Source organism: Schistocerca gregaria, chromosome 9 (assembly GCF_023897955.1).
Source record: "Schistocerca gregaria isolate iqSchGreg1 chromosome 9, iqSchGreg1.2, whole genome shotgun sequence".
NCBI lineage: Eukaryota > Metazoa > Arthropoda > Insecta > Orthoptera > Acrididae > Schistocerca > Schistocerca gregaria.
In genome coordinates, this window is record NC_064928.1 from 249,333,200 (window position 1) to 249,358,465 (window position 25,266).

Here is a 25,266-nt window from a genome sequence, read left to right on the forward strand (position 1 = left end):
TTTGATGAAATGCTGCGTGTTATGTTTCACGTCTTTCTTCTCGTATTGTGGGAAAAGTGTTGAAACAGCTGCGCAAACTCATTTGTGACGAATGCTTCTCGCACTTGTTTCATGCGATAAGGTGCCTGGGTGCCTCTTGTACCGCAAACCGGACATATTGTCGATTAGACAGCCATTTCCGACATCAGGCAGCAAGCTGAAATTCGAGAAGAAATCTGCTCCTGTTATTGCTTCTGCTACACCAGCTACAATAAACTGCAAATATCTCTTCCCCAGTCCGAAATCTAACGGCAGAGTTTTTTCACCAAATGTCTTAATCACCGAGTTGTTTGCTACGGAAAACTGTAAGGGCGTGGGTTTCACACGAACACGTAACATCTTGTGCGGGTATAAGGAAGCATCCGCCCCTGTGTCTATGAGGAACTTGCACCGCGAAAGTTTGTCTGCCACAGAGAGTCGGTGCGAGAATGAATAGTTTTGTTGGCGCTGAAAGTAACTCACGGCTGCTCGCGCCTATTGTCTGCTGCTCGAGAAGTTTGGGGAATAGCACGGGGGTGAGCATCGTGTTGCACGTTCACCAAAACGCGCGTAATCACAACAAAACTGACGTCGATGTGGGCTCGGGCTGTTGCTCCTAGCTGGTGATAGAGAAAACGTTTCCCGACGTCTCTCAATTTTTTTCTGTTTATTGTCAACTTCCGTTTGCTCATTCTGCACTGTTAACGTCTGTACTTGGCATGACAGTTGCTGTACTGCATTTGACAACTGCTCCAACTCGTCCTGTATGTCTGCACGGTACCTCCGCTGTGTTGCTGCGGCCATCTCTGTTGATGCTGATGTATGGCGTCGTGCAAGCTCTGCGATTGGTGGTAGTGGAAGTGAAATTATTTCCTGCACTCGGTCAGCTATCTCTGCCAGTTTATCTACATTCAGTTCCATGCATGAATGTGCGATGGTTTGCACTGAAACAGGTAGGCGGCTTGTCCACAGCACTCGCAGCACAGAGTCTGGATTCCCGGCGGGGTCAGGGATTTTCTCTGCCTCGTGATGACTGGGTGTTGTGTGATGTCCTTAGGTTAGTTAGGTTTAAGTGGTTCTAAGTTCTAGGGGACTGATGACCATAGATGTTAAGTCCCATAGTGCTCAGAGCCATTTGAACCATTTTGAACACAGTCTGGCATTTCCGTGTCCGCCTTCGAGGCTTCTCAGGTGTCGGAGAAATTGCGAGGGCGTCTTGAGTCCCACCTCTTCATGATGCAATAAATGTAGGATTTGTTGCTCAACCGACGTGGAAACCCGTTGTCTTAACGCTGACTTCAGGTGTTGGTAACAGTTTTCAGATTGTGGTCTGACAATTACATCTTCCACCACAGATGCGTAATTTTGGTCCACCTGGCTTACCACATAAGCGAACTTTGTCTTCTCGTTTGTTATTCCACTATACAGGCAATTTGCTTCTGCCTGTGCAAACCAAATTTTCGGGTTCTGTGGCCAAAACGGCTGCGAACGTAGAGCCACACTCGAGATTAAACCTGTATCTGATTCGCCGCAGTTACGAAACGGCACGGATTAAATATTTTCAATTGGAGCTGCTTGAACTCTGCTGCATTAAAGCTTCCTGCTTTCCAATTGCTGCACGTGATCGAGTCCCTTCCATTCGTGTGGTCACTTTTTCTTGTGAGCTAATTTTCGTGTTCGTAATATCGGAGTCACCACTGAAGTTACTAATACATATTGCAGAACTTCTTGAGAGTGTTAGCTGGCTTTTATTGTTTGACTGCATCCACAAAACACAATCAAATTAGCAATCACACAAAAACTCACGAAATAATTCCAGAAACCAACTTGAAGCGGTCAAGCACAAAAACTAAGAATAATCAAGGAACGAAAGGGGTTCCGTTCGCAGTCATACTCCGCTGCGTTGGAGCTTGTCTGTTTTTAGCGCGACCACACGAAATCACTGTTGTTCGCCACAGAGATACCAGGTGAAGAATGATGTGAACCGAAGAGGACTGCAGTGGAAGGAGATGCTAAATGCTAGACTGTGGGAGGAAAGAGAAGCTTGGAAGAGGCTCTGTCATTAGGCACAAACATTCCAGAAAGAAGAAGAAGAAGGAGAAGACTATATTGGTTGAATTTCTAAGTACTGCCTCCTGCATTATATATATGGCATTGTCTACTTGTTGATTATATCATCAATCCTATAAAACTTCAATTCATTAGGAGAATGCTGTGACTGACACAGTCAAATGTCTTACAGAGGTCATAGAAAATCCCAGCCTGTGTTATTTTATTATACAATGCTTGTAAAATTTGGTGAGTGAACAGGTAAACGGCATTCTCAGTAGAGCCATTCCTTCTGAAACACAAGCTATGGTTTGCTGAGGATATTACTGTTGCTAATGTGAGATACTGTTCCAGAATATGTTACCTTCTCAAAAATTTTGGAAAATGATGTCAGCAATGAAACAGGTCAGGAGTTATTGGCATGTCTCTGATCACCTTTCTTAAAGAGAGGTGTAACAAGGCATATTTCAGTGTCTTTGAAAAATGCTGTGAATTAGTGATTACATATTTCAAATTAGACTGGACTTCTTATATCGGAACAAATCTTTACTACTCTAATCGAAACACCTTCAGAACAAGATAAGTTTTTATTTTTGAGTGAATGTATAATTTTCTTAATTCCAGAAGGAGAAGTTGGTGATACCTTCATATGACTGAATTTTATGTCAGTTACTTTTTCAGCATACTGCTGTGATTTTGTTCTTAGCCCTATTGTTATATTTACGTAATGATTATTAAATGAATTTGTTACCTGCGATTCATCATTTATAGCCCTTCAATTCAGTTCAGGTGGTGTTATCCTACTCTGTGATTTAGATTAAATGAATTCGCAATTGCAAATAACGACAATCATTAGTTGTAGAATGGAATGCAAATTTATAAATTTGTGCCAATTAAGGACACGAACCCAGATTTCCTACTCATCACGACCGGTCACCTTACCATTCAGTTATCTGTGCATGACTCAGAGCCAATCCCAAACCTCTCATATGTTGTCAACCCCGTCATATTCTGTGGCTGGTTGTCCTGCCTCTTGTTTCACTACATTTCACTTAACCATATGTCAGTTGTTGGAATTACTGATTTCTGACATTATGTATATGTTTCTTGCTTTTTAATGATCTTTCGTTAATGGTTAGATCGAAAGGATTCCACCATATAAATACCGGGGGTTTCAAATCAACTATGACTGCAACTTCTTTCAAAAAATTCACATTATATTTTACACTTAATTACTTAAATGCTATATGTTCAGATCCTACTCTATGGAACTGAGTCGTGTACACATATCACAGTATGAGTATTAGGTAAGAAATGGAGGCATCTGAAATGTTGTCAGATTGATGGATATCAATGATACCATAGACAGATGAAGTCACAAATGTCCCTTACAAGAAAAGATTTAGAAATTCTCAATACCAGCAAGAGATTAAACTTGAATACTTTGGCTATATAATATACAACAACAAAAATCACCTGTTACAATTATTACTTCTAGGAAAGATTGATGGCAGATGTAGTCCAAAAAGTAGAACATTATCCTGGCTAAAGAACTTGAATCTATAGTTTGGAGTGAGCACAAAATCACTGTTCAGAAAAGCCATGGAAGAACAGCTGAGATATTCTAGTGATTGCTAGTGCCCTTGGAGGATGAAACACTTAATGAAGATTACAGATCTGGTATCAATGAACTCGTTACAACTATTTGTTTATTTATTTAGTTATATTATGAATTATCCACAGTTTGTTATTTTAGTGACTGAGAGAACCATAATGGTTTATGTAGTGCATTGCTGCTGGTAGCAGGCTGCCATATTTACACTACTGGCCATTAAAATTGCTACACCAAAAAGAAATGCAGATGATAAACGGGTATTCATTGGACAAATATATTATACTAGAACTGACATGTCATTACATTTTCATGCAATTTGGATGCAAAGATCCTGAGAAATCAGTACCCAGAACAACCACCTCTCGCCGTAATAACGGCCTTGATACGCTTGGGCATTGAGTCAAACAGAGCTTGGATGGCGTATGCAGGTACAGCTGCCCATGCAGCTTCAACACGATACCACAGTTCATCAAGAGTAGTGACTGGCGTATTGTGACGAGCCAGTTGCTAAGCCACCGTTGATCAGACGTTTTCAGTTGGTGAGAGATCTGGAGAATGTGCTGGCCAGGGCAGCAGTCGAAAATTCTCTGTATCCAGAAAGGCCGGTATATGTCCTGCAACATGCGGTCGTGCATTACCCTGCTGAAATATAGGGTTTCCCAGGGGTCGAATGAACGACAGAGCCACGGGTCGTAACACATCTGAAATGTAACGTCCACTGTTCAAAGTGCCGTTAATGCGAACAAGAGGTGACCGAGACGTTAACCAATGCACCCCATACCATCACGCGGGGTGATACGCCAGTATGGCGATGACGAATACACGCTTCCAATGTGCGTTCACCGCGATGTCGCCAAACACGGATGCGACCATCATGATGTTGTAAACAGAACATGAATTAATCCGAAAAAATGACGTTTTGCCATTCGTGGACCCAGGTTCGTCGTTGAGTACACCACCCCAGGCGCTCCTGTCTGTGATGCAGCGTCAAGGGTAACCGCAGCGACGGTCTCCGAGCTGATAGTCCATGCTGCTGCAAACGTCGTCGAACTGTTCGTGCAGATGGTTGTCGTCTTGCAAACGTCCCCATCTGTTGACTCAGGGATCGAGACGTGGCTGCACGATCCGTTACAGCCATGCGGATAAGATGTCTGTCATCTCGATTGCTAGTGATACGAGGCCGTTGGGATCCAGCACGGCGTTCCGCATTACCCTCCAGAACCCACCGATTCCATATTCGGCTAACAGTCATTGGATCTCGACGAACGCGAGCAGCAATGGTGCGATACGATAAAGCGCAATCGCATTAGGCAACAATCCGACCTTTATCAAAGTCGGAAACGTGCTGGTACGCATTTCTCCTCCTTGCTCGATGCATCACAACAACGTTTCACCAGGCAACGCCGGTCAACTGCTGTTTGTGTATGAGAAATCGGTTGGAAACTTTCTTCGCGTCTGCAGCACGTCATCTTCGTGGTGTAGCAATTTTAATGGCCTGTGTTGCTAAAGCTTCACGTGGCCTTACAACTGAACTTGTTACATGTCAGAACAGCAATCCAAAAGTCCAATTATCTCAACTCAGTTGGATCTTGTAACTTTGCTGACACTTCTTCTTCTTCTTCTTCTTCTTCTTCTCTCTCTCTCTCTCTCTCTCTCTCTCTCTCTCTCTCTCTCTCTCTCTCTGAGTGTGGTCTGTCACTCACCTGTGCTTTTCCGTATGGGATCAGAGTAACGTTGAGCAGCTGAGGTCCTTTTAAGTAAGATGGAAGTAACTGCTGGATGATAAAGTTTCGTGAATCCGAGCACAAAGTTTCGTAGTAGACAGCAACATCCACTGGGGTAAAGTTCGCTACCACAGGGAGAATACCTTCGCGGTTTTCTGTGATTCGCTGAAGATGTTCAGGTTCCTAAAACAAATGGCATCATTTATTATTATTGGCTTATAAGCATACAGCTCTGGAGGTTAGCAATTCACATTATGTACCAAGTGGCAATCACAATGTATGTGTCATACAGACAGCAGTTGTCAAATTAACTTAAACTGTAGGTAAGACAAAGGTTAATTTTGAAGAACTGACTGGTATAGTCAAACCAAAGTCTAATGTAACCGACAATCAAATATTCAATGATGATCTGCTGACATTACACAACGTGAAACTTAACTAGTCGTAATGCATACTATTTGTAATATCACTGCAAATCATATACTCTTTTTCACAGAATCATTTGTAAGATTACTTGCAGGTTTCAGAACAAGGTTCTCAAGGGCGCCCATAGCTGACTCTAAAGAAACAAGAATATGATAATGTACCATTTACAAGAATACCAGTAATAATAATAATAACATTATACAATATCAAATGATTTGATATATGCCCAAAAGTGGCAAATACTTCAGTTTTCAGCAAACTTTATTTTTCTAAATACTGTTACTTCAAATATTAACATTTCTTTTAAGATTGCACGAAACTGCACTGCTCACCTCCACATAAACGAGCATGGTGTGTGTGTGTGTGTGTGTGTGTGTGTGTGTGTGTGTGTGTGTGTGTGTGTGTGTGTGTGTGTGTCACTATCCCATGACTCTTAAAGAGAAATACATTCCGTGTTTGAATAACACCTCCACGTAAACGAGCATGGTGTTCGTGTGTGTGTGTGTGTGTGTGTGTGTGTGTGTGTGTGTGTGTGTGTGTGTGTGTGTGTGTGTGTATGTCTGTGTTTTGTGTGGTTGGACTTTATGGGTACTCAATAACAAGGTTATCACCGCTGTAACACTCATTAAAACAAATAAATGTGGATAAAATCTCATGCACAGAAATGAGCACACAATCTCTCTACCTCATATGCATTAAAACAATGGAGAAAGAGTAGAAGTGGTTATATATGAGATTAAAACATAAGTAAAACGACAAAGCAGCTAAAAGGAAGGTATAGTGAAATGTAAGTGGTTGACCACTAACAAAAAACATTGATGAGTAAGTCATCCTGTTAACACATTACAACCATCTCCCTACAATACTGAGAAAAATTAGAGTCAATTCACAAAACTTTAAAATTCGAACTACATTGGTCTGAACGTTACTTAGAACTGAGGGTAGATCTGTCGGTACGAGCATGGATTCTGGGAACACTTATCATGCAAAACCCAACTTAACCTTGTCTCACATGAGATTCTGAAAGCTGTTGATCAAGGAAATCAGGCAGACATAGTATTTCTTGTGTTCCAAAAAGCATTTCACTCAGTGCTACACCTACACTTGTAAACAGTAGTAGAACCTGATAGGGTATCAAGTAAAATTTGGGACTGGATTGAGGGCTTTCTGGTAGGGAGGACACAGCATGTTATCTTCGGTAGAGAGTCACCGACAGGCGTGAAAGTAGCTTTAGGTGTGAGCAAAGGAAGTGCATCAGACCCATCCTTGCTGTTCTTGTTTTATACTGGTGACCCAGCAGACAATATTAATACTAGTCTCAGAATTTTTCAGATAATGCACTTATCCATAGTGAAGTACTGTCAGGAACAAGGTACACAAATATTCATTTAAATGTTGATAAAAGTGGTTCAAAGCTTAGTAACTTGCTGCAAATGTTCAGAAATGTAAAACTGTACACTTCACTTTAAAATAAAGTAGTGTCCTATGACTAAAATATCGATGTGTCGTGACTGAAATCAGTCAAAGTAGAAAATTACAGTTTTTAGGGATATGAAGTGCAATGACAACCTATGTAAAGTTGTACATAAAGGTGGTGGCAGACTTTAGTCCAATGGTAGAACAGTAGGGAAGTGTAGTCAGTGTACAAACATGACTGATTACAAGACACACATGTTACTCATCCCACAATTTTACTCAAGTGTTTGGCAATAGGACTAACAGAAGGTATTTAACATGTACAGAGAAAAGTGGAGCAATTTTCACATGTTTCTTTCACCGATGAGAGAATATTGCGCAGATGCTGCAAAACTTAAAATTTCTGATGCTTTAAGACAGACATAGGCTATCCTTTGAAAACTTATTTACAAATTTGCAAATTTTAGAGTAAGTGAGGAATCTAGGCATATATGACAACCTCATACATACTACAGAGACAAGAATGGACTAATTGAAGCATACTAACAGGCACTTAAGTAATCATTCTTTATGCACAGCATATGTGAATGGAATGGGGAAGAAATCCTAATAACAGGTTTAATGTGAAGTACCCTCTGCGAAGGGAGATGAAGGGAGATGAAAATTTAATAGTCAAGGGTGACTGGAATTCGAGTGTAGGAAAAGGGAGAGAAGGAAACGTAGTAGGTGGATATGGATTGGGGGTAAGAAATGAAAGAGGAAGAATTTTGCACAGAGCACAACTTAATCATAGCTAACACTTGGTTTAAGAATCATGAAAGAAGGTTGTATACATGGAAGAACCCTGGAGATACTAAAAGGTATCAGATAGATTATATAATGGTAAGGCAGAGATTTATGAACAAGGTTTTAAATTGTAAGACATTTCCAGGGGCAGATGTGGACTCTGACCACAATCTATTGGTTATGACCTGTAGATTAAAACTGAAGAAACTGCAATAAAGTGGGAATTTAAGGAGATGGGACCTGGATTAACTGAAAGAACCAGAGGTTGTACAGAGTTTCAGGGACGGCATAAGGGAACAATTGACAGGAATAGGGGAAGGAAATACAGTAGAAGAAGAATGGGTAGCTTTGAGGGATGAAGTAGTGAAGGCAGCAGAGGATCAAGTAGGTAAAAAGACGAGGGCTAGTAAAAATCCTTGGGTAACGGAAGAAATATTGAATTTAATTGATGAAAGGAGAAAATATAAAAATGCAGTAAATGAAGAAGCAAAAAGGAATACAAATGTCTCAAAATGAGATCGACAGGTAATGCAAAATGGCTAAGCAGGGATGGCTAGAGGGTAAATGTAAGGATGTAGAGGCTTATCTCACTAGGTGTAAGACAGATACTGCCTACAGAAAAATTTAAGAGACATTTGGAGATAAGAGAACCACTTGTATGAACAACAAGAGCTCAGATGGAAACCCAGTTCTAAGCAAAGAAGGGAAAGCAGAAAGGTGGAAGGAGTATATAGAGGGTCTATATAAGGGCGATGTACTTGAGGACAATGTTATGGAAATGGAAGAGGATGTAGATGAAGATGAAACAGGAGATACGGTACTGCGTGAAGAGTTTGACAGAGCACTGAAAGACCTGAGTCAAAACAAGGCCCCGGGAGTAGACAACATTCCATTGGAACTACTGACGGCCTTGGGAGAGCCAGTCCTGACAAAACTCTACCATCTGGTGAGCAAGATGTATGAGACAGGCGAAATACCCTCAGACTTCAAGAAGAATGTATTAATTCCAATCCCAAAGAAAGCAGGTGTTGACAGATGTGAATGTTACCGAACAATCAGTTTAATAAGCCACAGCTGCAAAATACTAACACAAATTCTTTACAGACGAATGGAAAAACTAGTAGAGAAAGCTTTTGACAATGTTGAGTGGAATACTCTGTTTCAAATTCTGAAGGTGGCAGGTGTAAAATACAGGGATCGAAAGGCTATTTACAATTTGTACAGAAACCAGATGGCAGTTATAAGCGTCGCGTGACATGAAAGGGAAGCAGTGGTTGGGAAGGGAGTAAGACAGGGTTGTAGCCTCTCCCCGATGTTATTCAATCTGTATATTGAGCAAGCAGTAAAGGAAACAAAAGAAAAATTCGGAGTAGGTATTAAAATCCATGGAGAAGAAATAAAAACTATAAGGTTCGCCGATGACATTGTAATTCTGTCAGAGACAGCAAAGGACTTGGAAGAGCAGTTGAATGGAATTGACAGTGTTTTGAAAGGAGGATATAAGATGAACATCAACAAAAGCAAACCGAGGATAATGGAATGTAGTCTAATTAAGTTGGGTGATGCTGAGGGAATTAGATTAGGAATTGAAACACTTAAAGTAGTAAAGGATTTTTGCTATTTGAGGAGCAAAATTACTGATGATGGTCGAAGTAGAGAAGATATAAACTGTAGACTGGCTATGGAAAGGAAAGCGTTTCTGAAGAAGAGAAATATGTTAACATCGAGTATTGATTCAAGTGTCTGGAAGTCGTTTCTGAAAGTATTTGTATACTGTGTAGCCATGTATGGAAGTGAAACTTGGACGATAAATAGTTTAGACAAAAAGAGAATAGAAGCTTTCGAAATGTGGTGCTACAGAAGAATGCTGAAGATTACATGGGTAGATCATATAACTAATGAGAAAGTGTTGAATAGGATCGGGGAGAAGAGAAGATTGTGGCACAACTTGACCAGAAGAAGGGATCGGTTGGTAGGACATATTCTGAGGCATCAAGGGATCACCAATTTAGTATTGGAGGGCAGCGTGGAGGATAAAAATCGTAGAGGGAGACCAAGAGATGAATACACTAAGCAGATTCAGAAGGAAGTAGGTTGCAGTAGGTATTGGGAGATGAAGTAGCTTGCACTGGATCGAGTAGCATGGAGAGCTGCATCAAACCAGTCTCAGGACTGAAGACCACAACAACACAACACAACAACAGCAAGGAACTTACCTTCTGGATTAAAATGTGGCCCGAATGTGGTTTTTCACCTCAAAACCACACGATTCGAAAAGTCGCAGAACTGAAAATTAACCTCAGCGTTGACAGACTTTTGTAAACAGTCTATGTTATGTGTATTTGTTGTATTTACTGAACTTATGGAAAAATGCTACAAACTTATACACCAACCCAATAGTTTTGTAAAACAGACTTTCAGTTTCAATGTTTGAAGTCTTAAAACAATACCAATGCATATACTGATCTGATACTTACGTGCAGTGAGTTCTTTCCATACAGTCTACGTGTTTATGTGTTATTTATCATTGGTTCATATCTCACATTATTTCTATGACAGTCCTATTTTCGACTGTCTTGAAAATACTACTGCAAAAAGGCTAATTCCACTTACAGAGAAAAATGACTAAGTGTAACCTGCCAGGATAGTCAAGCACGTACTTCCAGGACACGGAGAGGTATGCCAACCCCAAACTGAATTCGCCCAGCAGATAGCGAAGAGGGCCGGTGTGTCGGCCAGCCTGGATGTGGTTTTTAGGCAGCTTCCTACATCTGACTAGGTGAATACTGGGCTGCTACCCACATGCCGCCTTAGTCACACAATCCGCAAACATTTATAAAACACTCTCACTCTTCCCTGTGGGATGACTCTGGTTACAGACAGATGGTGTACACAATTCCATACCGGGTGGAAGCTGTGGCATCAGGAAAGGGTATGCACCCAGCCACCCCTACGACTAACAATCCCAAATCCAAAATAACATGCCGACCCCATGGGGACAAGGAATGAAATACGGAGTCCACAAGAAACAGGTACACATTCTTTGTCAGGCTTTATCGAGATATCTATATTGTTCGATTTGAGTTAGGAGTGTATCGTAGTGTGGTATGTGGCTCAACAAATGTTAGTACTTTCATCTTGGTACTGAGAAACCAAGATGGCTGGAACACACTTGACATTCGAGCAATGAAATTGTATTGTGAAGTGGTTTTTCAAGTTTGATAATGCCGTTTAAGTGCAACGTCAGTGGAGGCGGGAGTCTGAAACAGTACCGCCAACCTTAACAATTTAACGCAACATTGACAAGGTTGAATTGCATGGAACGATGTGTGATATTCACAACGGAAGATCAGGTAGACAGCGTACAGCTACAACTTCCGCTTCGTCGACTCTTGTGTTGGAAACGTTTGTTAATTCTCTGCTGAAGTCTGCTACGCAATGTGCATGAGAAGTGGGGGATAGCAGTAAAAGTGCACAAAGTATTCTGAAAGCTGCAAAATAAGCTTACATTCCACGATTACCGCAGGTGATTAACGACGACGATCCTGATAGCCGAATGAAATTTTGCGAATGGTATCAGCAAATGGTAACTGATGACGAATAATTTGTGACGAAGGTAGTGTGGAGTGACGAGACACAATTTAAACTTAATGGAACCGTGAATCGGCATAACAGTGTGTGCTGGGCACCAGAAAATCCGCATGTTTATGTGGATGACGCCGTCAATCTACCAGGGGTTCACGTGTGGCGTGGACTATCATCTAGGGGCTTAGTAGGACCCTTTTCCTTTGCTGCTACTGTCAGTGGAGAAGTCTACCTGGAAATGTTACACACATTTATTTTGCCAGGTGTACGTGTGCTTTATGGAGCTGACGGGGCGCCACCACACTACCACCTACAAGCACGAGCTTTCCTGGATGACAGTTTTCCGGCGCATCGGATTGGACAAAGAGAACCCATTGAGTTCCCTTCACGGTCGTCAGATCTAACACCTATGGGCTTTTACTTGTGCAGAAGTGTGAAAGATAACGTCTATCGACGTAAGCTGAGTATGGTGGAGGAACTTCGCCAGGAGATTACAGCGACTTGTGCAGCGATCTCCACTGCAACATTGAATGGCGACCGATCGTCGTTCTGATATGTGTATAGCCGCCAACGGTGAACATTCTGAACATTTAGAGTAACCGTGTGCTAAACTGAAGGTTGTACAATATGTGTGATCAATTATTAAATGCAAAATAAACACGTAAGTAATAATTTGCGTTTCTTAAAGTGTGTATACATTTTTCTGGCGGACTCTGTATTATCTATATCTCAGCATGAATTCAAAAGGGTAAAATCAATGCAGATGCATTAAGTCAGTGGTTTAATAAGGAAAGCATAGGTTGCTACTCAGCACATAGAGCAGGTATTCTGTTGCAGACAGGTACGATGAAAAGAATGGTAGAAGTGTTCAGCTTTTGACTGTGTCTTTCATCAGAAAGATAAAATGCACGCATGTTCGCACAAGCAGAACTCATGTATATGTGTCCACCGTCATCTCCAGGTGCTGAGGCCTTAACAGCTGGAGGCAGCAGTGACCAAAGGCGTGCAAGTTCTGCTTGTGTGAACATGTATGTGTTTCTCTTTCTGATGAAGGACATAGTCCAAAAGCCGAACAGTTCTACCACTTCTTTTTATAGTGTCTGTCTGTGACTCGACGTCTGCTCCACATGGTGAGCTACAATCTAAATTGTCCATACTGTTGTTGTTCCTCCTGGACATACGTATTTGTCCTGCCAATGTTCATTCAAAAATTTGCCTTTGATACAATTTTATGTACAATCTCAACACGGTTTGCGTGCTATTACGGAATACACCATTTTGTCAGTTTCGATGATTTGAAAATCAGTTCACATAGCCCAAAACTACACATCAATTACGTAACAAAAACTGAATCTTGTAAATCTGGCTGTTTTATACATGAAATCAATATTTCCGTATCTTCCTTAGTAAAGGAACATTCAGAAAGAGTTCAGGACTATTAGCCTCGATTTCACTTCATTTTCAATCCATGAGTAGCTGGACACTAAGGCTTTGGCATCACTGACAGCTCTTACATATGAGCAGAGTTTCTTTGGATTTTGTAAGAGATTCTGCTACAGTAGTCATTGCACGCTTTACACAGTGCCCTCTTGACACATTTCATTCAGCATCTTTCTACCCACAAGCCCACACTTTGTCTGGCACCTATTATCCAGAAGTCTCAGTTTCTTCTGAAGTTTCTTTACAGTGACTGTATACCACGGAAGGTCCCTTCCATCACGGACTATTCTACTAGGTATGCACCTATCCAGTGCATGGTCAACTACTCTTTTAAACTTGAGTCAAAGTTCCTGTAAATGTTTAGAGTTCCTCTTTAAAATATGGCATGAGTTTCGTTATCTACCTCACCGATCATTTACATCTTCTACAAGTTTTAGTCGCTCTTTGTACTTTTTAATGATCGTTGCTGCAACCGCCTCATCGTCACCGAGGCCAACTTAGCAATAAATAATCCTGACTTCTTTGAACATGACCGTAAGTATTAAATGTAATATACACTCCTGGAAATTGAAATAAGAACACCGTGAATTCATTTTCCCAGGAAAGGGAAACTTTATTGACACATTCCTGGGGTCAGATACTTCACATGTTCACACTGACAGAACCACAGGCACATAGACACAGGCAACAGAGCATGAACAATGTCGGCACTAGTACAGTGTATATCCACCTTTCGCAGCAATGCAGGCTGCTATTCTCCCATGGAGACGATCGTAGAGATGCTGGATGTAGTCCTGTGGAACGGCTTGCCAGGCCATTTCCACCTGGCGCGTCAGTTGGACCAGCGTTCGTGCTGGACGTGCAGACCGCGTGAGACGACGCTTCATCCAGTCCCAAACATGCTCAATGGGGGACAGATCCGGAGATCTTGCTGGCCAGGGTAGTTGACTTACACCTTCTAGAGCACGTTGGGTGGCACGGGATACATGCGGACGTGCATTGTCCTGTTGGAACAGCAAGTTCACTTGCCGGTCTAGGAATGGTAGAACGATGGGTTCGATGACGGTTTGGATGTACCGTGCACTATTCAGTGCCCCCTCGACAATCACCAGAGGTGTACGGCCAGTGTAGGAGATCGCTCCCCACACCATGATGCCGGGTGTTGGCCCTGTGTGCCTCGGTCGTATGCAGTCCTGATTGTGGCGCTCACCTGCACGGCGCCAAACACGCATACGACCATCATTGGCACCAAGGCAGAACCGACTCTCATCGCTGAAGACGACACGTCTCCATTCTTCCCTCCATTCACGCCTGTCGCTACACCACTGGAGGCGGGCTGCACGATGTTGGGGCGTGAGCGGAAGACGGCCTAACGGTGTGCGGGACCGCAGCCCAGCTTCATGGAGACGGTTGCGAATGGTCCTCGCCGATACCCCAGGAGCAACAGTGTCCCTAATTTGCTGGGAAGTGGCGGTACGGTCCCCTACGGCACTGCGTAGGATCCTACGGTCTTGGCGTGCATCCGTGCGTCGCTGCGGTCCGGTCCCAGGTCGACGGGCACGTGCACCTTCCGCCGACCACTGGCAACAACATCGATGTACTGTGGAGACCTCACGCCCCACGTGTTGAGAAATTCGGCGGTACGTCCACCCGGCCTCCCGTATGCCCAGTATACGCCCTCGCTCAAAGTCCGTCAACTGCACATACGGTTCACGTCCACGCTGTCGCGGCATGCTACCAGTGTTAAAGACTGCGATGGAGCTCCGTTTGCCACGGCAAACTGGCTGACACTGACGGCGGCGGTGCACAAATGCTGCGCAGCTAGCGCCATTCGACGGCCAACACCGCGGTTCCTGGTGTGTCCGCTGTGCCGTGCGTGTGATCATTGCTTGTACAGCCCTCTCGCAGTGTCCGGAGCAAGTATGGTGGGTCTGACACACCGGTGTCAATGTGTTCTTTTTTCCATTTCCAGGAGTGTATTTCCATCACGAGCAGATTTCTAAGCTATGTATTCCATGTAGTTTTCAAAGGACGGATTTAGTATTATTTCATAGGATATCTTGTTACACGCACCATTTGCAAAACTGTAATTATCCCAATCAACTGGACAGACGACCTAGCTGTTTGGTCTCCTCTCTCAAACCAACTAACCAGCCAATGCAGTCAATTGTTGGATGATAAAAGATTCCTCCAACGATAGAATGATTATGGAACATATGTTTAAATGAGCACAAGATTCCTCTAAAGTTTTTGGATACATCAGGGGTTAAATCTCGTGGTTGATAGGAAGATCCAGGAAGAACTGATTTACCGACTTCGAAGGATTTGAATGTAGCTGCAGCAGAAGGCACATGAGAGTAGCACACGGTTCAAGAAAACCACAGCTTTCGTTCAAATGACTGTACTTCTAATTTAATTCGAAAATGTTCTGAGAAAAAATTTAGATGTGCTTGTACAAAATCCCAGGCTGCTGTAAATGTGCTGGTACCTATGATGATGGATGATTTGAAAGAGCATCTTTGTGAACCCCACTACATATTTTTATTAATAAATGCTTTCAATCGGGATCAGTAAAACTATTCCCTGTTTTTATTCGATATTTTTTATCTTATGAAGGTGTGAAAGTCAATATTTTAGAGTTTCAAGAGCAGCCCGTTGAAACATCGTACACTGTCGTCCAATATTTGAAAAATTTATTATCGTGCAATGATTTAAGGAAATAAATTGTGGCATTTTGTGCAGGAATTTTGCAGGTGACAGTAGAAAAGAGGGTAATACTGTTAAAGCAAAACTGAACCTAACACTTGAAAGACAAATTATTGGAATCGGGTATGGAGCCCATATAGTTCACAAAGCGATCAAAATATCATCCCCAGCCGTCGGAAGTTCGAGTCCTCCCTCGGGCATAGATGTGTGTGATGTAGTAAGTTAGTTTAAGTGAGACTAAGTTGTGTGTAAGCCTTGGGACCGATGACCTCGGCAGTTTGGTCCCATAGGAATTTACCGCCAAATACGCCTTAAAATGTTTCCCTGTGGAGTTTAAATTTATCATTGTGAACATTTACTCTTTTTTTTTTTACAACTACAGCGTTCGAATGGAAGCTCTCACAAGAGTTATGTGATTTCAGTGATATCAAACTGCTGGGCTAGAACAAAGCCAGGTGGCTCTCTTTAATGCCGACGCTTGACGAGATTTTAATAATATTTCATCCCTTAAAAAACTATTTTCTGAGAACTGATAAATGAAATCATTGTTCGAAAATCCATCCCATCTCTGAATTATGGTTATACTTTTTGCGTACACAGGCAACGATTATCCAGCAAACGGTTTTAAAAACTGAAGTGTCTCGTGTAGAATCTACAAAGGAAATTAAGCGTCTCCGAGATAACATGGCAAGTAAAGACAGCTTACTTTTTCTTGCTCACACCGTCCGTAATCTAATAACAAAGTAACAAGAAGCTGATGGTGTTGTCCAGGGTGTAGAAACTGCGACGGCTAGCTATAAGACTAGCAAAGCATACTTGGTGTCAGTTAATTGAAGACTTGAAAGTGTAGCTTTGACAAAAGTACATACGTGGTAAGAAATACAGAATGTGATGGATTTGCTGATATCACAAGGATTTATTAGCAGCGACCAAGATATGGACGTATTCGATGAGTTTTTGTTTACTTCCAGCTATGTCAGAGATGAAAAAATATCAAGCTGGAATGCTAAAAGTGTTGCTACTGAACACCGCTGGCCGGAGTTGTTCGCACACTTTCGTGACAACAATCTGGGCAGTACGGAATTTCGCATAATTATTGAATACGTTTTATTTTTGCCTGTCGAAAGAGACTTTCTCTAATGAATAAAATATGGGCAACTGACAAAACACTGTTCAGTGTTGCAGTTTTGAAAGCCATTTTGATTACCACGACGAACATTAACAAATCATGTGATAAGCTACATTCCTACTTGAAAACTACACCCGACATTTTGAAACTGATTTCCTCCGCCAACAAATAAAAAACAAATGCATCTGCAACTGCCACCTAATGTTGATTAATTCAAATTATATATAATTAATACATTGTTCTCACGTCCTTGCTTTTGAATAAATTATAAATAGTAAAATAAGTATTTTCCTAAATTCTGCAAGCGACCCAGCGACACACAAAAAATGGTCACGTTATGTATGCGTACAGCGTGCTCTAAGCGAAAATAACCAAAAAGCAGCGAATCGTCGTATGTGCATAGCTGCTTGCTCGTGAACAACATCTAACATTCCTATTCTGCATTGTTGCTGGTCACGAGAAATGTATTTTCACTAACATAAGGGAAAGCAAGGGATGGCTGAAGCCAAACAAAGCAGGAACTCCCCGTACAAAAGCCTAAGCGCATCCACGAAAAATAGCACGTCATTCTTACTTAGCTGAATTTGTGACACCTACACCAGCGTGCCAAAGACGTATCCGGCAGCGCCAGTTCATCGCACTCAAAACAGCACACCACCAACAAAGTGTTGCTTCCGTTCGGGGCGCGCAACAGTTGTCTCTTGTAACGGCTTACGGTGGAGTTTGAAGGGCGTTTCTGCAGCGCCCTCGCGAGTTTGCTAAACGAATCGTCCACTGGTTCTTCTCTGTCCCTTCGGTTAATCCTAGCAAGTAAGGGACCCATCGTGACGAGCAGTGCTAAAGACTCGGCCAAACAATAACTGTGTGTATGTTTGTCTGCTTGAGCATCATCCGCCGCAAGCGCAGAAATATTCGTTTCGTAAATAAAAACCGCCTTTTCCTTGCTCCAATGTATTTTATGCCTTTCGTCTTCTTAAGGTGTCTTCAGTGGAATCTAGAACGCTGCAATTTTCTTTTGATATGCAATATTTGCACAGTATGAAACAGTAACTACTCAACTCACGCCTTGTTTTTTTACGCAAATAAGTGATTACGAAATACAAGCACATTTTCACCTTACGAACTTTTTTCTTCACAATGTTCGTGTTCGTAACGTGAAAACGTGATTGTGTTTCGTAAGCGAAGTTATAGTCCGACCTCCAGGACGTGAGCAGATGAGAGGAAACGCAGATGCCAACCAAAAACTCGAATAACTGTCAGTTATCACTTATTTGCGTAAAAAACGAGGCATGAAGATATTGCATATAAAAACAAAATTGTATCATTCTAAATTCTACTCAAGATGACCAAGAAAAAGGCGAAACGCGTCTAAAATAAATAAAATAGATTGCCGCAAGGGAAAGGCGGTTTTTATAAAGAAAACGATTATCTACGAGTATTTTGCTTGTGAAATGCGCTACAGTTTTCTGGTGTTGAGAGTTTCCAGTGTAAACAGATTAGTTGGAAAACAGCCTAATGGCGCTTCCCATGTTATCCACATGACCATCCATATCCCAAAAGGCATATCTAACGGCTACTAGAGGGCAACAAAGATTTGGTTTTCACACACTCGTAAAAATGTAACATTCTGTCAAAATGTACTTATTAAGAAGTATAGTCTTATGCTAAAGGTTCAGCAGAGTACAGAGTCTGTCAAAAGATACGCTACAACTTTCATGCGATACAGCATCCTCAATAATTAAGATATTCACCCCAATTTTGGCTTAGGTGACAAACTCACAGAGTTTTGTTTGAGTCCCAGGTTGTCATAAGTGAACCATAATGACAACGATCATACAGTGGAGGCTTTCACGGCCGGTATTGTCTTCACTAAAAAAAGTACGGGCTGATAGGCCATGGTCGATGTATGAAACTCTCCCCTGACGTTTCGTCTCCGACTGCGGAAGACATCTTCCGAGGTAAAGCGACGAACTGCAAAGACGAGGAAGCACTGATTATGTAGGCAGTGCAGGGGGAGCCACTGTCGATCACGTGGAGTCTGCTATGAGAATGTCTCTGGTAATGCCAACATTCTCGATTGAACGTAATCGATCGTCATGCTTCCGACGCAACGCTGACATAACAAATTTTATCAAGTTTAACATCTCCATCTTCCCTGTTAAAATTATTACGGTAATTATCAATCTCGATAGCCTCCCTGTATATGTCCGCACAATAATGCGAGGTTTTAGATATAGTCTTCGTCTCGCTGAATTTTATTTGACGATCGCCTTCCTGGTAAACATGTTCTGCTACTGCAGATTTATCCGTGTGACCCAGGTCGTAATTCCTCTTATGTTCAAATCACGCGTGTTAACGCTTATCTCCGTTGTACAACTACAAGGAATTTTATATACCCCCCGGTGTAGCCAAAGGATGTCGTGCATCTTCTGCCGATCTTAAATATTCTTTTATTTTCCTGGTGGGTCTGAAAATAGTTTCCACATCATATTTGCTTAACATTTTCCCAACGCAGTCTGTGACCATACAAGTAAACAGAAGAAAATCCTTGCCGTCGGACGGCTGCTCGTCGTTGCTCCTGATTCTGTGTCTAGAGCGAACAGCTCGTATCTATCTCCTCTCTAGAATAGCCATTATTCGTGAAAGTCGACCGTAGATGTTCAGTCTCATATTTTAAATAAACAGGTTCACAAATCCATAAACAAGTCAGCCACAGCAGGATAAAGAGGACTGCCTATAACCACCCCGTGAATCTGTTCATAAAAATCACTATTGTACTGAAAGTAGGTTGTGGTGAGGCAGTGTCGGAACAATGCCACAGTATCGGTAGGATATTGTAGCAAGTATGGAGGCAGGTATCCGTCGGCTGCCACGGCAGTCCGCTGATGTAATTAGAATGGAAACAACTAGGATTTTACGTACATGCAAGCCACTTAACAGTAATTTGTCGGAGGCACAAAGAAAGGCGCTGAGGGATATCAACGCAGATAAAAATGTTGTTGTTGTTACTGCAGATAAGGGTACTGCCACAGTCATATTGAAGAGTGAGGACTATCATGGAAAGATCAATGATATTTCGGTTCCCTCCGATTACAAGAGACTTCAGAAGGATCCGACTATAAAGATTTTGAAAATGACCAATCGACTGTTGAAAGGGTCGTCATTCTCCTCCGACGACAAGAAGCTGCTTTGCAAAACAGAAGTGTGCCCAACTGGACTCTATGGATTACCCAAAGTGCATAAAGTTGAGGTTCCTTTGAGGCCAATTGTCAGCGCTGCAGGCGTCCCACCCACAAGTTAGCTAGGCGCCTTGCCACACTGCTGCAACCTATGTTGGTAGGGCGGACAGTCATATTAAAAATTCAGCTCATATCGTTGACAAGTTAAAGTAAATGAGCGTGTGCCCGGATGATATCCTCGTTTGTTTTGATATTGTGTCGCTATTTACCATGATTTCGGTAAGCAAAGCTATCTCCTACACACACACAAAAAAAACCTAAAAAATGGCTCCAAGCACTATGGGTCTTAAGATCTGAGGCCATCAGTCCCCTGGACTTAGAACTACTTAAACCTAACTAACCTAAGAACATCACACACATACATGCCTGAGGCAAGAACCTGCGACCGTAGCAGCAGCGCGGTTCCGGACTGAAGCGCATAGAACCGCTCGGCTACAGCCGCCGGCTATCTCCTGCACAACGGATAGGACACTTCCTCACCACAACCTACTTCAAATATAATAGTGACTTTTATGAACAGATTGACGGGGTGGCTATGGACAATCTTCTTAGTCCTGCTGTGGCTAGCTTGTTTATGGAGACTTTTGCACAACGGGCGTTGCAGACTGCCAGTAAGATACCAGCCAGATGGTATAGCTACGTCGATGACACTTTCGTAGTATGGACACACGGAGCAGAGGAGTTGGATGCCTCCCTGATACGTCTAAACAGCTGTAATCCGAAAATCCAATTTACCATGGAGACGGATATTAGTGGGAAACTGAATTTCCTGGATGTGTCTGTGATTAAACGACGGGACGGAGCGTTGGGCTATAAGGCGTATAGAAAGCCCACACATACTGATCGTTATGTGCATAAAGATTAAAACCACCACCCTAGACAAAAAAGAAGTGTAATAAAAACCTTGGTAGGCAGGGCGTACAAAATTTGTGAACCTGTTTATTTAAAAGATGAGACTGGACATCTAAGGTCGACTTTCGCGAAGAATGGCTATTCTAGGGAGGAGATAGATACGAGCTGTTCGCTCTAGACAGAGAATCAGGAGCAACGGCGAACAGCCACCCAACCGCAAAGTTTTTCTTCCTTTCATTAGTAAGGTCACAGATCGCTTTGGGAAAGTGTTCAGCAAATATGGTGTGGAAACTATTTTCAGACCCACCAGGAAAATAAAAGAATATTTAAGATCGGCAAAAGATGCACGACATCCTTTGGCTACACCGGGGGGTATATAAAATTCCTTGTAGTTGTACAACAGAGATAAGCGTTAACACGCGTGTTTTGAACATAAGAGGAATTACGACCTGGGTCACACGGATAAATCTGCCGTAGCAGAACATGTTTACCAGGAAGGCGATCGTCAAATAAAATTCAGCGAGACGAAGACTATATCTAAAACCTCGCATTATTGTGCGCACATATACAGGGAGGCTATCGAGATTGATAATTACCGTAATAATTTTAACAGGGAAGAGGAAGATGTTAAACTTGATAAAATTTGGATGTCAGCGTTGCGTCGGAAGCATGACGATCGATTACTTTCAATCGAGAATGTTGGCTTTACCAGAGATAGTCTCGTAGCCGATTCCACGTGATGGACAATCGCGCCCTCTGCACTGCCTCTTTGCAGTTCGGTGCTTTACCTCGGAGGATGTCTCCTGTAGTTGGAGACGAAACGTCAGGGGAAAGTTTTATACATCGACCACGGCCTATCAGCCCGGAAGTTTTAAGTGAAGACATAATGACAACGGCTCCCGAAAGGATTCAGTGTCTGGAATGGTATATTCAGACAAAATCGGACACGCAGGTTCAAAGGAATTCCATACACAGTACAGGAAGCGCCCACTCTGGCAGACGATAATACGCCGGTGATACCGGAGTTTTAAGCAGACAGGGTGCGTCGATGTGAAGCAGTGTACTGGGCGATCTGGAGCGAATGAAGTCGGCAGAAAACGGATACGGTTGGCTTTTCAACGTTCACTGCAGAAGTCTGTTCGGCGGGCGACCCTGGCACTGAAAATCCCTAGGATGACGGTGCAACAGATGCTTCGGAAACGTTTAGAGATAAATCTATACCAACCGCAACTGTTGAACACATTGAAGCCATACTAAAAGGCACAACCTATGCTGCTCACTGTGGACGTTCTTCACCGTTTAGAGGAGACTGGACATTTCCTGAACAACCCAGTATTTCTAATAAAGTAACGTTCTGCATGTGTGGTAACGTAAACGAACACAATGTTCGCATGTGTGGCACAACCAGTTCTCATGCTGTGACGGAAAGAGCTACGTGATAGAGCGAAACTAAATGTGTGGTGGTGTTCGATGTCTGATGCCATTGTGGGAACTTTTTTTTCTCAGAAAAAACAGTCAATTGTAACAGTTGGCTTGATATGCTGAAATTGTTTGTGTTACCAGAAATGGCAGACCGCCAAGGCACTGTCGTCTTCCATCAGGATGGTGAACTGCCACGTCGAACTCAGACTGTGAAATGTTAGTCTAGATCAAGTGTTTTCAGATCGCTGGATTGGTAGGGGCGGTCCAATTCCCTGACCTCCTAGATCGCCTGGCGTTACACCCATGGACTTAAATTGTTAAATTGACACGAGTTTGTTACCTCGTCCTTGACGTACCCCCGTAGAAAGCTACGGGGGTACGTCAAGGACGAGGTAACAAACTCGTGTCAATCACATCAATACTTTGATGAACCGAATCGTTGCTCGCATTGCCACCGCTGATGCGGATATGGTGCGCCGCGTCTGGATAGAGCTCGAACACAAACTGGATGTCGTGCGGGCCACCAAAGGCGCACATGTGGAAATTGACTGAATGGCATAAAAACTTTTTGAGATATATGTTGTATAAGCCAAACATGTTGTGAGTATCTTAACTGGTTTAGACGATATAACATATTAAAATTGCGCCGTAGCTTCTGAGACGCCGCATATTATAGTTAGAAACTGTGACATGTCTTCAAGCAGCGTAACTAACGGCGAGCAAATATCCAACTATACTCATTCAGTATTTGAGAACGACAACTGTCAGCAACTTCCGACAAATATTATACATAATTTCAAGCCTTTATGAAATTTCTTCTCGCTGACATCACCCGCAAAAGAAGAAAGTTAAAAAGTTTATCGCTTGCTACGTTTTTTGCTGTTCTTGCAGTAAAACTACCGCATAAGGCATAACATTTTAATTAATTACGTCTTTGCTACTAACTCTCTTCGCAAGACATTTCCCGTAAAGTACGCAGATGTAGCACAGAATGTATGTGTTAAATTACATCAGTGTACGGCACACAATTGAGGAGATATGACATCATAATTACTGAGAAGTGTGAGAAACTAGCTTTTGCTTAAAACAAGGCGTAGGCTTCCCTCATCCAGTATTTGGTAATGACATCACTCAGCGATTTCGAACGAAGTTGAAATATAAACTTTTCTCTCTTACACGCTTGAATTCAAATACTTAACATATTAATACAGTTCTAATAACATGTTCGTATTTCTTTTCTACACGGGAGTTTCATTCTTTAACCTTCTGTCGGGCGCGGCGTTTTTCGCAAAGAGATTGAGCGCGATGTATCAAATTGATAATATCACGTATTCACGTGATTATTTATTAAATTTCATTTAGAAAACATTCAATAAATTAAAAAATATCCTTAAGGAAAGACAAAAAAAGACATAAGAGCACAGCAGCCATAGAAACATTAATCATTCAGATTTCTTTTCATCAGTGTTGGATTGTGGTAACAAATGATAACATCGCCATTTTTCACTTGCTTCTTTATTACATTTCACTAATTAAACTCATTATAAATGACAAATATCTTTACAGAAACGCAAAGATGACATTATAGCACAATAACAATGGTAACATTACTCATTCAGTTCTATTATCGTCACTTGCGGTACGATATGAGAAATTTTACCACAGTCAGAACAAAATGGTTCAATGTCCATCAAACAGATTGGCTTTTGACACATTTTGCAACAATATTTTGCCAGTCTTTTCTTTACTGTACAGGTATGACACCTATTCCTCTTGCTTTCAGTTGCTTTTTCTCCTTTTCTGCTTTCGTCTTCTGCTTCATTTTCACATGTTGTAGCCTCAGTTGAAGATCCCTGCGAACTCCTGTGGTATCAGAACTTCTTTGAGGTAGAGCTGATGCACGAGATAATTGTTTCAGGAATAGTTTTCTTCTGATACAGTTCTCATTGTTCCCGCAATAGATTACTTGTGCATTGGTTCCATTCATATTGATCATTGCAAAAACTATAACCATAGGCCAATGGCGCACGTTTCTTCAACACTGTACGAAGAGGTCAACTTATCCATAGTGTCGACTTCACCTTTGGTGTTATTATAAAATGTTACAAGCGATGGCTTTAGTTTATCTCCAATCTATTGAATTACCGTCATGTAAACTTGATGCTAGGATCACACACTTCCCCTTTCTAGAATACAACCTTTCTTGAAGCCAAAAAGTGAACTCTTGGCAGCCCTACCTTTACAGGTAGCATCTCCAGAGGAATCTCACGATTGTCTTTCCTCATAGTTCTAACAAAAGAAAGATTTTTCCTTCGTAACTCTTCTATCAAGCCAATACTAGTAAACAAGTGTCTGCAGCCACATTTCGACCTGACTGAACAGAACAACACTGGAAGGTTTATTGCTAACGTGATATAATCTTTCTGGTTGCAACTCACCGAACATTTCCAAATTATATGGGTAAAGTACTTGGGAAACCACAAGAGCATATATCTTAATCCCATAATCGTTTGGTTTACTAGGTATATACTGTGGTAAACTGCACCTTCTACAGAATCCTTCCAGTTTCTCATCTACTGTAACAGTTTCTCAGAGGGTATAGGATATCTGGCAGTTCTCTACAAATATAGAAAATATTTCCCGGATCGCTGATGTCTTGTGTAATCGTTTCCTTTGATCGCGAGATGCACGATTGTCAAATAACTACATAGTGAATCTGAAACGTTTTGTGGTTATTGCGAGGCGAAATTTCTCCATCTCTCCCCATCAGCTCCCCACAGATCCCTCGTCTGTTACTTTTATTTACTCCAGCTAAAAATAAGAGACCGATGAAGGCTTTCAATTTAATACTGTCTATTT

At 42.0% G+C, this 25,266-nt stretch overlaps 1 protein-coding gene across 2 annotated transcripts in view; it reads right to left on the minus strand.

The window, feature by feature from the left end:
- Positions 1-25,266, minus strand: part of LOC126292229 (gamma-interferon-inducible lysosomal thiol reductase-like) — a 111,545-nt gene that overhangs the window by 75,968 nt on the left and 10,311 nt on the right. For both annotated transcript variants that reach the window (XM_049986103.1, XM_049986102.1), the window contains exon 2: positions 5,386-5,589. In XM_049986103.1, the coding sequence (XP_049842060.1) occupies positions 5,386-5,589 (204 nt within the window). The remainder of the gene's footprint in view (positions 1-5,385; positions 5,590-25,266) is intronic.